A 12,630-nucleotide genomic window follows, 5' to 3' on the forward strand; every position below is an offset into this window, starting at 1 on the left:
GATCTCTTCATTCATATATTCAGGTACCTGAATCTTTCATAAGATTTTATGAAGTGTTATGTCATGTGATTTTCTAGATCACTTGCCTCCTTATTATGATCACTTTGATCATTTGCTCATCTTCTTTATCAAGAAGTTCTATTTGAAACCGATTTGTCTATACGCTTTAAGCGTACCACAGACTTTGTCCTTCTAGGACTTAATATGAGCATTTGCAATGAGAATATAATTACTTTCTTTGGGTCAGCAAATATGTATGGAATGCTTTGCAATATATTGCAAATGAATTATCCTTTTATGAACTTCAAGTTCATATTATCTTATTCGAGGATCTAAATGTACAAATGATAATTCATTCCACGTAACTTTTTCTCAACTGTTTATCATGTCTCCCCCTCATGTTAGAAAAACTAACTTGCTTCCTCAACTTTGGAAATCCATCTTTGTGCATTATGGTGTTAATGAAAATATACACCGCACATCAATAATAATAAGATGAAATTATTTGGTTCCTGACTCTGATCCACTTGTGAGGGGAGAATGCAATATACTTTCGTATATAACATATATCAAATTGATATATATAACTTTGTTCTCATAAGAAATAGTTTAGCTATTAAGTGGAGGTACTCAATAAATTATTTTGCTAAACCAACTGTGATATAAACCAGCTTATCAAGATGAACTTCTTGAATAGAAAATCTGGAAATTATACTCGAAATTAAACTATTGAGCAAGTTACCTCGCAAAACACCATGTTGTGAGTTAATAATAATTGCACATGTAACCATCTCATAAATGCATCTTATGTGGTATACATGGCAGGTGAATAGGCCTATATTCACCTTTGATATTTCCAGAATTCATGGAATTCAATCCCAACTTTAGTTGGTCAATTAATTAATGAGAATAAGCAATATAAGAGAATTCGTAAAGAATTTTCTAGTTCTTTAATATTTACCCACGTGAATTCTCTATTATTTTTGCACATCATACTTAAATTGATATGGCTGAACCAGCTATGCCAACTGGATATCAATAAACTCCAAATTTATTATGATATGAGTTTTATATCAATAAAGTTCTACTTTATTGTGACATTCTTTTATTTGTGTTGTACAAATTGGAGAATAAAACAGGTAACTTTTCACATAAATATTATCCCGCTACAAGTTGTAGTAATAGAAGATATTAAATCTTCCTTTATTTATAGTCTCAATATAACCAACCGCTTTCGTGAATACTTTAGAAACTGAATAAGTTTCTTTGAGACTTACTACAACACAATACCTTATTGGTAATCAATTGTGTTTCTCCAAAATAGTATAATTGGCTCTTCCAGAGCTCTCAATTAATTTTGTACTACCACATATTCATCAACATTCATATGGTCATATATCTCTTTCGAGGAGAAAGTTATACCATTATGGTCATGGTCAAAATTATATGCAAGATATGTTTCTTGCATTATTGTTGTCTTTTAATAATCACATTGCCAAAATATTTTGGCGTACAATAGGTACGTGACCAATGACCATTCATGCCATAATAATGACATTATTTTCTTATATCATCTTAAACCTCTTTCTAGAGGTGAGTATGGTATATTCACTACCACTAGCACGTTCATATTCTTGCAAGAATGAATATGTATTCATAAATAAGATGTTATCACATTCACATCATGAATGAACCATAATCATCTATATGTGCTTTATAAAATCTCATGTCAAATCGATGACAAACATTACTTTCACAGAATGAAGGATTATTTTGAGAATCCTTATTATTCTCATTACTCAATGATGACGATTATAATTTATTCGTCTATTGCCACGTCCACATCCATTGATACATTCATAGTAGTAATTTTGTCTTCTTTCAGACTTATCACATACTGCTATCACATTCTCTAAAGGGAATGAGAATGTAGCAAATTCAATGGGACGAGTTTTCAATTCTTTGCCCACAATCATACATGAATTTGATCATGGCAAGACATAGAAATTTTACCACTTTGGGTGGTTAGAATTTCTTTCAAACTCCATTAGAGTTGCAATCAAAATTTATCGTCTTTGCTTGTATTTAAAATCCAAGTATAGAATGTCAAGAATTTGAAAGAGAAAAGTAAAATACTTAACTTAAATCCAGAATTTAATCATGAAGGAAGTTCAAAGAACAATTGACATCATTATGCTCAATCCCAAAGCTTCTACTTGGTTAGAGTCTCGTGCTGATAACGTGTTATGAAACAATAAAAGAAGAAGAAGACTATTGCAGAGAAAAGTAGGGAGAAGAGAATTCTTATTGATATGAGATGATTTATATCAGAATAGAACCCTCTATTTATATAGAGAGAATGACTTAGCCACCAAATAATAAATACTAGAATCTCTAGACATTTACCATAAATAGAATTCTATTTATAACAAATTGTATTTATAACACTTTCACAATTTTGGCCCATAAATTATTATCCTTCTAATACCCTCCTTAAACCCCAAAATCACTAACATCCACCCCTCTTCTTCCGCCGCGGCCGCCGCCGTAATCTCATTCATACGACGACGTTTAGGGTATAATCATGAACGCTCCATCACCCCACCACGATGAAGATGAACACGAAGAAGAGGTCTTCATAGATGAAAGTGATATCATTCAAGAAATAAACGTTGATGAAGAAGGTATAAAACAAAAGTCCAATCTTTTCCCCCAAACTCTTATTTTTTTATTTTATTATAGTTAGATTTATGGACAACTACAAAACAAATAATGGTTGCAGAGTTAATTGATGCTGATGAAGATGATGAAGGAGAAGAAGAAGGAGGAGGATTGTTAGGTGAGTTATGTTTGGCTCAATGGAAGTCTTTTGTTTTAAGTTTTCAGCTTTCTATTTGACTTAATCACTTCTAGATGCCTTCTGAGTATATACAGCTAAAATTTCATATATCTTGGTTACTCATGTTTCTGCTGTAATTACTTTTACTTGCTCCCTACATCCCAATTTATGTGAATGTATTTGACTGCACTACAGGTTTAAGAAATAAAGAAAGACTATTGTAACTTGTGGTCTAAAACAAGCCATATATTTTTGTGATTATAAATCACCTTATAAAGGGTAAAATGTAAATTTTAAAGTTAAATTATTTCTATATATAGAATGGTGATACACTAAAAAGTAAAGCGTATCACATAAATTGTGACAGGGAGAGGATATCTTGCTGCAAGCTGCAAACTTTGCGAAATTGAATTATTGCTGTAATTCTGGGTTTGGACTTTGTATTACTTATTTTTCTTGTTGGGTGCATTTTCTTGGAGGGGGGGGGGGAGTGGGGTGTTCAGTTCAGAACCTTTTTTTTTTTGATTAATTAGCATACTGATATGGATGTTTGGAATAATGGTTTCAGATGAAGCTGATGATTCGGTTCATACATTCACAGGCCATACTGGTATTGTACTTCTTTAGTATTCTTGTAATTTGATATTTGAATAATGAACAACGCTCATTTGATATTCTTATTTAGTTTAGTCCTGCAGTAGTTGGAAAACTGGAGGTTGCCTGATGTTATGTTGAGTCTCTTTGTGTTTCGGTTAAAAAAACATGTGTGAGGTATAGCTAGGTTGTTTAGCTGACTAAATTGGGAAACATTGCCTTTTCAGTCGCATAGAATTCTACACTTAGAAGTGATATTGCCTTTGATTGATGGTGCTTCAAATAAGTGGACAGATTTTACTGGGAAGTGCATTGTCGAATCTTCAATCAAATAAGCAAAGCTAATTTGAAAGAGGCAAGCTTGAACAAATAATGAGTACTAAAAGAAGGATTGGACGATGAAAGAGACAACCAGTGGTCATGGTGGAGTATACATACAATTTCTTAAGATATGAAAAAGAAAACCAGTGGTTTTAAAGACACTGATGGATCATGGTGTAGTAGTAGTCTTAGAAAGTAGAACCAGATGCCAATGCTTATTACCAAACAAGTTTTATGCGTGGAATATGAAAGTTGCAAAAGGGCTATGTTTTTCTTGGATTGAGATTTTTCTCAGAGGACAAGATTCAACTTTGCCCAAATTGAGATAAAAAATAGGATTTTGTTTATAGCCAACTGAATCTTTTTGATTTCAGTTGGAGTATTCTACAACATGCTTTTGGAAGAGGAGATCCTGCAATGAAAAAGAAAAAATTACTTGATCTAAAGATGAAAAAGAACAAAATATGATATATTCTAGCTAACTGTTCTAGGCTTCTAGCTGTTCATTCTGTGACTGGATTTTAATCTGGAAATATGAACAAGATTTTTGCATCAGATGGTGGTCCTCTTTTTGGTATTTGTATCCGGGAATTTCCCACACATCAATGTAATTTTTTTGGCTTGTCCTGAATTTGCATCTGCTGCTAGTGAACCTGCTTCACTTAAGATGGTTTAACCTCACCGGCACAATGATTTTAGATATGGATGTTAAATGTGTTTCATGGATTTTGTAGTAGTTAATAGTTTGATGCAGCCATGAGTTAATTGTTGTTAATGCCTCCTAATTGAGTATAGTGTATAATTAGTTTGTACTTTATGGTGCTTACTGTTTTCTTGATAATTTGATTTTTCAATACTTTTTCCTCTTTGTAGGTGAACTATATACCGTTACCTGCAGCCCAACAGATGCTAGTTTGGTGGCAACAGGTGGTGGAGATGATAGAGGATTTATGTGGAAGATCGGCAATGGTGATTTTGCTTTTGAGTTGCAAGGTAATTGAGTCTTGACTAAAACAAAAAGAATCCTTTTCTTGTGTTTATCATTTGAATGGTTCATGGTTTAATGTAAGTTGTTTGATTATGGTGCAGGTCACACAGATTCTGTATCGAGTTTGGCTTTTAGTACTGATGGTCAGTTTCTTGCTTCCGGGAGCCTTGACGGGAATATAAGAGTGTGGAACATAACTTCAGGTGGTCTGAATGGCACACTTGAAGGTCCTGGAGGCGGAATAGAGGTGAAACATTTTCTTGTGTGTAACAAATCCTATTTTTGTGTAACAATTTGAGATCAATTATGAAATATGAGGTTGCTCAGTGGATCAGGTGGCATCCGAGAGGACATGTGGTGTTGGCAGGTTCAGAGGATTCTTCCATTTGGATGTGGAATGCTGATAACTGTGCTTTCATGAACACGTTTTTAGGTCATAGTGGTAGTGTAACCTGTGGTGGTTTCACTCCTGATGGTACTTTCTCTGTTTCTCTGGTAATATTTCCAGTGTTTACCCCCTTTTGAGTAGAACTTATGTTTCTTATATATATTTGCTCAGGTAAATTGATTTGTACTGGGTCCGATGATGCGACCCTGAGGATATGGGATCCAAAGAGTGCCCAAAGTATCCATGTGGTAAGAGGTGAGATTTTTGCTTTCTGGCTGTGGCTGCTAAATTAGGTGAAGAGTAAAGCTGTTATTCTGCCTCCAACACTCCCTCCTCAAACCTACACACCACAAAAAGGGGTAGGAAGCCTACATATAAAAGGCTTTCTGTCACTTGCACAAAATGTGTTAACATATTTCGGGGGATGTGGCTGAGTGCTGGATAAAAATTGTGGATTGAAGCATATGTTAATAATATATTGCTGAGTTAGCATTTCTCTTCTTTCATTTTCAAGGACCTTAATCCATGCTTATTGATATCTTGCTTGTTTCTTTCTTTCAATGTGCTATATTGAGCTGGCTCTCTGTACTTCCATTCCAATAAATGATGTTAGCACTCTTATCAGTGGCGAGATTTGCTGTCACAACGTTGGTCTTTTATTAGAGAAACTTTTCTAGATTTAGACCCCACTTTTGGGATTAAACTGGGGTTGTTGTTGTTGTTGTTGTTTGTACTTTTCTAGATTAATACTCCCTCTGTTTCAATTTAAATAACACACTTTCCTCATTAGTCCGTTGCGAAAAGAATGACATATTTCTATTTTTGGAAACAATTTAACTTTAAACTTTTCATTTTACCCACTTTACCCTTAATGAGAAGCTTTTATGGCGAAACAAATGTCATGGGCCCCACAAAGTTTTTGCCCCTTAAGCTTTTAGGACCACATATTTCAAGAGTCTTCTTTTTTCCTCTTAAACTTTGTGCCAAGTCAAACTACATTATTTAAATTAAAATGGAGGGAGTATATGATTTGTCAGATCTGGTCTTACTATTATTATTTTTAATTTCTGAAAAATGTTTATTTATTGTTGCAAGGTCATCCGTATCACACGGAAGGACTGACATGCTTGACGATCAGCTCGGATTCAACTCTTGCTCTCTCAGGCTCAAAGGATGGTTCGGCTCACATTGTCAATATAACTACTGGAAGGGTCAGAATCTTTGATGAATGATAATTTTCGCTTTACATTTTTCACAATGGCTTTTTATGTAATTTGATGCTTCCATACTTTGGACGTGTTTGTCTGATCACTGATTATTATTTTCTATGTCAGGTTGTCACTTCTCTGAGTGCTCATACAGATTCGATAGAATGTGCCAGCTTTTCGGCAAGGTTTTGTCTACATCTGATATCTCTATCTATCTTTGTATTTTAACCCTTAGAATGCCCTTTAACTGCAAGGGGACAGAGGAGACGGATTGGAAAATAATTAAAATATCATGCAACAATCACCACAAATATGTGAACGTGCCTTGACCACTGAACACTTGACTGCTATGTTGCGCGGACTCTCCAAAATGTAACCGCACCCTTGTCGGATCCTTCAAAAATGCACTACTTTTGGAGGATCCGACACGTATCCTGCCACATTTTCAGAGAGTCTGAGCAACATAGCTTGACTGTCTTATTGTAAAATTAGCCCAAGAGGAACCAAATGTTGTCAGATCTCCTGAGGATGATTTTACTAAAGAGACAGTAGTTATGTGGACATAGTCCAGGATAACATATTAGATTTATTGGTTAAGAACGTATTTAAAAAACGGAAAAGGGTAAAAAATACCGATCTCCTATTGGATATTGTTTAAAGTTACCCTCCGTTATACTATTTGGTCATTTTAATCCCTAAAGTCTTACTATTGATCATATTTGCCCTCCATTTGACGGAGGGGACATGTGGAGGCCTTCTAAACCTTACCACCAACCCTGAATTAAATTAAACCTGACCCATTACCCATAACCCAGTAAAATCTGGTGTTCTTCATGGTTTGCTTGTAAAATCTGAAATCTCACTAATTCTTATTCTTCATTGAGAAATTTGGTTGTTATGAAAAACAACATACCCAGTAAAATCCCACTAGTGGGGTCTGGGGAGAATGGAGTGTACGTAGACCTTACACCTACCTCGAAAAGAGTAGAGAGGCTGTTTCCGGGAGACTCTCGGCTCAACAGGAGAGACAATAATATCAGAAAAGAAACAAGAGAAAAGGCATAACAACAAAAGATGCCAGAAAGAAAATAACAACGAATAAGTGAAAGGACAATACACAAAACTATGCAAAACAACAATGTGAACACAACATAGACCGCTAACAAACCTAAACAAAACTCTATCAGACTACCCGGTACAAAGAGGGAGGAACTCTCGACTACCCACTAGCCTACCACCCTAATGCTTGAACTCCACATGTTCCTATATAGAGCCATGTCCTCGGTAATCTGAAGCCGCGCCATGTCCTGCCTGATCACCTCGCCTCAATACATCTTAGGCCGCCCTCTGCCTTTTCTTGTACCTGCCAAAGTCAACCGTCACACCTCCTAACCGGTGCATCTTGGCTTCTCCTCCGCACGTGTCCGAACCATCTAAGCCGCGCTTCTCGCATCTTGTTGTCCACGGGAGCCACATCCATCCTCTCCCGAATATCTTCATTCCGTATCTTATCCAGCCTAGTGTGCCCACACATTCATCTCAACATCCTCATTTTTGCTACTTTCATCTTCTGGATATGCGAATTCTTGACTGGCCAACACTCAGCTCCATACAACATGGCTGGTCTAACCACCGCTTTATAGAACTTACCTTTGAGTTTTGGTGGCACCTTCTTGTCACACAAGACTCCAGACGCTAACCTCCATTTCATCCACCCTACCCCAATACGGTGCGTAACATCCCGTCGATCTCCCTATCTCCCTGGATAATTGACCCTAAGTACTTAAAACTTTCTCTCTTGAGGATGACCTGTGAGTCAAGCCTGACTTCCACATCCGCTTCCCCCGTCACGTCGCTGAACTTACATTCCACATATTCCGTCTTAGTCCTACTTAACTTGAAAATTTTAGACTCCAGGGCCTGCCTCCATATCTCCAATCTCCCATTAACGTCGCGCGTCTCATCAATCAGAACTATATCATCAGCGAACAACATACACTATGGCACCTCTTCTTGGATATGGTGTGTTAGTGCGTCCATCGCTAGAGCAAATAAGAACGGGTTGAGCGCAGATCCTTGTTGTAACCCCATAACCACCGGTAAAGGCTCTGAGTCACCTCCCACAGTCCTAACCCGAGTCATAACTCCATCATACGTATCCTTTATCGCCCTAATGTAAGCCACCGACACACCTTTCACCTCCAGACGTCCCTAGGGACCTTGTCATATGTCTTCTCTAGGTCAATAAATACCATATGCAAATCCCTCTTCCTATCCCTGTATAGTTCTACCAACCTCCTGATAAGGTGAATATCTTCCGTAGTAGAACGACCCGGCATGAACCCGAACTGGTTTTCTAATATAGACACCGCCCTCGTTATCCTTCCTTCCACCACCCTCTCCCAAATTTTCATGGTATGACTTAGTAACTTGATACCCCTATAGTTGTTACAATTTTGGATATCCCCTTTGTTCTTGTATACCGGAACCATTGTACTCCAGCGCCACTCATCAGGCATCCTCTTTTTCCTGAAGATAACATTAAATAACCCAGTCAGCCACTCCAAGCCTACTCTACCCGCATATCTCCAAAACTCTACTGGAATCTCGTCTGGTCCGGTCGCTTTGTACCAACTCATCTTACCCATCGCACCCACGACCTCCTCAACCTTAATGCTCCTACAATACCTAAAGTCTCGGTGACTCTCGGAGTGCTCCAATTGCCCTAACACGATGTTTCCATCCCCCTCTTCATTCAGAAGTTTATGAAAGTACGACTGTCATCTTTGCCTAATCTGGGCCTCTTCCATCAATACTTGACCGTCCTCGTCTTTGATGCACCTCACTTGATCCAGGTCGCGAGCCTTCTTCTCTCTCGCATTGGCTAACCGAAATAACTTGTTGTCCCCACCTTTACCCCCAAGTTCCTCATAAAGCCGACCAAAAGCAGCAGTCTTAGCTTTTGTGACGGCTAATTTCGCCTCCTTCCTAGCCTCCTTATATCTTTCTCTGTTCGCTCTCCTCTGATCCTCGTCGGTGCTCTCTACTAACTTAATGTAAGCCGCTTTCTTGGCTTCCACTTTACCTCGGACCACGTCATTCCACCATCAATCGCCTCGGTGCCCGCCAGAGTAACCTTTCGAAACTCCCGACACCTCTCTTGCTATTATTCAAAAAATAGAAAAATTGGGTCTGGTTCATATTGTTCTTCACAGTTTGCTTCTAAAATCTGAAATCTCATTTATTCTTGTTCTTCATTGAGAAATCTGGCGATTAACTAGAAAATTACCCAAAACTAGAAAAATTGTGTTTGCTTCATATTTGTTCTTCATGGTTTGCTTCTACATCAACAACAACAATATAGTGAATTCCCATAAGTGGGGTCTGGGGAGGGTAGGGTAGGTTGTACACAGCCTTTCCCCTACCCTGGGAAGGTAGAGAGGATGTTTCCAATAGACCCTTGGCTAAAGAGAAAATAAAAAGAAACAGTGGCAACAAGTAGTAACAACAACAAGATATTAGGGAAGTGAAATAAAGATAGCAATCAAACAATAGGTAGTAATAGTAACTAAGAATAAAAAGATATCGTACCAACGCTAGTGCTACCGGACTGAGAAAGAAAAAGGGACACGCTCGACTAGCTACTAATCGTCTACCCTAATCCTCGACCCCACACCCTCCTATTAGGGGTCATGTTCTCGGCAAGCTCCAGCCCGGATCTCTTCTCTTGAAACCCGGATTTGGAAGTTGGGTTTGAAAATCCCGTCACTGATTTGGGGTTTAGAACTAGGTCACCATTGCCGAGCTTAAAACTTCGAATTTGGGTTTGCATTTTCAGAGGTCTGAGGTATGTTTGTTCTGAATCTGATAAGCAAATAGTTAAAGACCCCTCGAAATCTGTACTTACAAGTGAATTCGTAAAATGCGATTGTTGAGTCGAGGCTCTCAGATCTGGAAATTCGTCGAAGTTGTGACTCAGATCAATTGGGTGTTCGAATTTCTTGTGGGAAATACCTTGTGAAGCTTGGATTGATATTTGATTTTGTTTGGAGAGGATTCGAATACCATAAGCTACTGGGTCTCTTGGAAATGCGAATTTGAGGTTTAAAAGAAATGAAGAACGATTGGAATTGAATGTTGAAAAACTCAGCTGAATTTTAAAAAAGTATTTGCTTCTAATTTTTACTGGGTTATGGATAATTGGTAATGGGTCGGGTTTAATTTTAATTCAGGATTAGGGGTTAAAAAGGCTTAGAAAGCCTCCATGTGTCCCCTCTGTTAAATGGAGGGCAAGTCTGATCAATAGTAAGATGGTAGGGATTTAAATGATCAAATAGTTTAATTGAGGGAAACTTTAAACAATATCCAATAGTAGAGGGGTATTTTAAACCCTTTTCCGTAAAAAAAAACACTTCGATGCACCTTCAGTTCAACTGTCTCTAAGCAGTTATCTATTAATTTATCTGAGGATCTTTTTGGGCATGAAATTGAATTTGCTGTGCTGCATTCAGTTGTTGTGGAGTTCTCATGGATCTCTAATTGTCTTAAGTAACAGATTATGGTTTCAAATGAGAACACCCTGCCGAGACAGCTTCTTGTCCTTAAGAAGGTTCAAAAGTGTATAGTGTCATTGCTGAAAACTGGAAGACTGTTGATGCCAGGTCTTGCCTTTCTCCTGAATGAGAGGCTTAATTGTAGAACTTTGGTGACCTCAAAGTTTTAATGAGTTAATCCAGTACAGGAAATACATTCAGACTGCGGTGATGCAAATTGGTTATGGACTCCATGCCCCCAAAGTTCCAACATTTAGACATGAGTTGGACCTAAGATAGCATCAAGCTTTCCAGGATAAGAAAGTCATGGTGGAATAATATAACATCAATTTAGTTATTTGTTTGTTGGACTAGCAAGTCAAAGCTTGTTTCCATAAATCTTAGTAGTTGCTATGACCGTGTTTCTTCGAAATACTATGTGTGACTTGAGATTGCCTTGCAATAACCTTTTATATTAACGCCGGAGAACCATTCATCTTTAGCCTATTACAAGCATAGCTTTTGTTGGGAAGTCTTTTTCCATATGATAGGTTGAAGATTGGATCTGTAGCCTTTGCATGGAAATGTTCCTTCGAAACGGAGAACAGGATGAGAGACGAAGACAAGGGTGTATCTCTTAATGAATGAGTTTGGGATAAAACACAGGATGTAGGGATTTAAATCTATTTTGACTGATGTGGCTATCCTCACTCTTTGGATTTTTGTAGTAATTCCTTGGTTGATTGTCATATGCCTTGAATGTTCCTTTCTCTAATACTTATTTTTGGTTTGTTAAATTAATAATTGGTGTTTTAAACGACTTCATCATCTGAAATGACTTTCAGCGCTCCATGGGCTGCAACTGGAGGCATGGATAATAAGCTTATTATTTGGGACTTACAACAATCCTTACCTCGCTCCACATGTGAACATGAGGTTTGAACTTCCTTTTACTCACTGTATATATCTGTATATCTACATGCAGTTGAATGTTCATTTGCTTCTGTAAATACTCTATGCTATTTCAAGAAAGTTTTGTAGTAAACACCAGTTTTTTCATTGCCTTGCTATTCGCCGACAATACGTTGTTTAGGGGGGCGTGACATGCTTGTTGTGGCTGGGCCAACATAGATATGTGGCAACAGGTTGTGTTGATGGGAAAGTGCGTATATGGGATAGCCGTTCTGGAGAATGTGTGAGAACCTTTAGCGGACACGCTGATGCAATTCAGTCTCTAGCTGCATCGTCCAATGGGGAGTACCTCGTTTCTGTCTCTATTGATGGAACAGCACGGGTATTTGAGATAGCAGAGTTCAACTAAGAAGAGCCCCCTATCTTTGTGTGATTGAAGAGTTGCAAATAGTTACGCTGAGGTTTAAGTGCTACATAGAGTCAGAGAGCATTGTATTGTTCTTTTTTTCGGATTGACATCATTTGATAGTGTCTTGGCGACATTGATATTACACATATCGACCACATTTCCTTATTGTTTGTTCATTGATAGTGCAACACAAGTCCATGCAACTTCAATATGTATGTATGCGATTACCTAGAAGGGTGTAACTTAATGGTTGACGAGGTGGGTGAAAATCACGAGATTATGATTTAAACCCAACATAGACAAAAAGAATGTCACGTGATTTCTTCCTATCTGCTTAACCATTGATGGAAGAGTTATTTGATTCTTGTGTTGTGTTGGTGGGAGACACGTGCTGAAAATACTCTAGGTGCGTGCAAGTTGACAAAGCCAGCAATGCTAT

At 37.8% G+C, this 12,630-nt stretch overlaps 1 protein-coding gene across 2 annotated transcripts; it reads left to right on the top strand.

Moving 5' to 3' along the window:
* Positions 1-2,458: 2,458 nt before the first annotated feature.
* On the top strand, positions 2,459-12,394 carry LOC107809133 (uncharacterized). Of its 2 annotated transcripts, none has more exons than XM_075236731.1 (11): positions 2,459-2,684; positions 2,783-2,839; positions 3,408-3,449; positions 4,628-4,747; positions 4,844-4,989; positions 5,070-5,217; positions 5,302-5,385; positions 6,226-6,341; positions 6,465-6,523; positions 11,716-11,806; positions 11,964-12,394. In XM_075236731.1, the coding sequence occupies exons 1-11, from the start codon at positions 2,585-2,587 to the stop codon at positions 12,189-12,191; spliced, it is 1,191 nt and encodes a 396-aa protein (XP_075092832.1). In that variant the 5' UTR covers positions 2,459-2,584; the 3' UTR covers positions 12,192-12,394. The 2 variants fall into 2 exon arrangements, with proteins under 2 accessions (XP_075092832.1, XP_075092833.1); XM_075236732.1 differs by having other exon boundaries at positions 12,002-12,174.
* The last annotated feature ends 236 nt before the right edge of the window (positions 12,395-12,630 follow it).

Source organism: Nicotiana tabacum, chromosome 18 (genome assembly GCF_000715075.1).
Source record: "Nicotiana tabacum cultivar K326 chromosome 18, ASM71507v2, whole genome shotgun sequence".
In the NCBI taxonomy this organism is placed as follows: domain Eukaryota; kingdom Viridiplantae; phylum Streptophyta; class Magnoliopsida; order Solanales; family Solanaceae; genus Nicotiana; species Nicotiana tabacum.

Coding starts and splice junctions, on each gene's coding strand:
- LOC107809133 (XM_075236731.1), top strand. CDS start 2,585: ATGAACGCTCCATCACCCCACCACGATGAAGATGAACACGAAGAAGAG. Junction 5,386..6,225: donor AAGTATCCATGTGGTAAGAG/GTGAGATTTTTG, acceptor TATTGTTGCAAG/GTCATCCGTATCACACGGAA. Junction 11,807..11,963: donor GCTCCACATGTGAACATGAG/GTTTGAACTTCC, acceptor TACGTTGTTTAG/GGGGGCGTGACATGCTTGTT.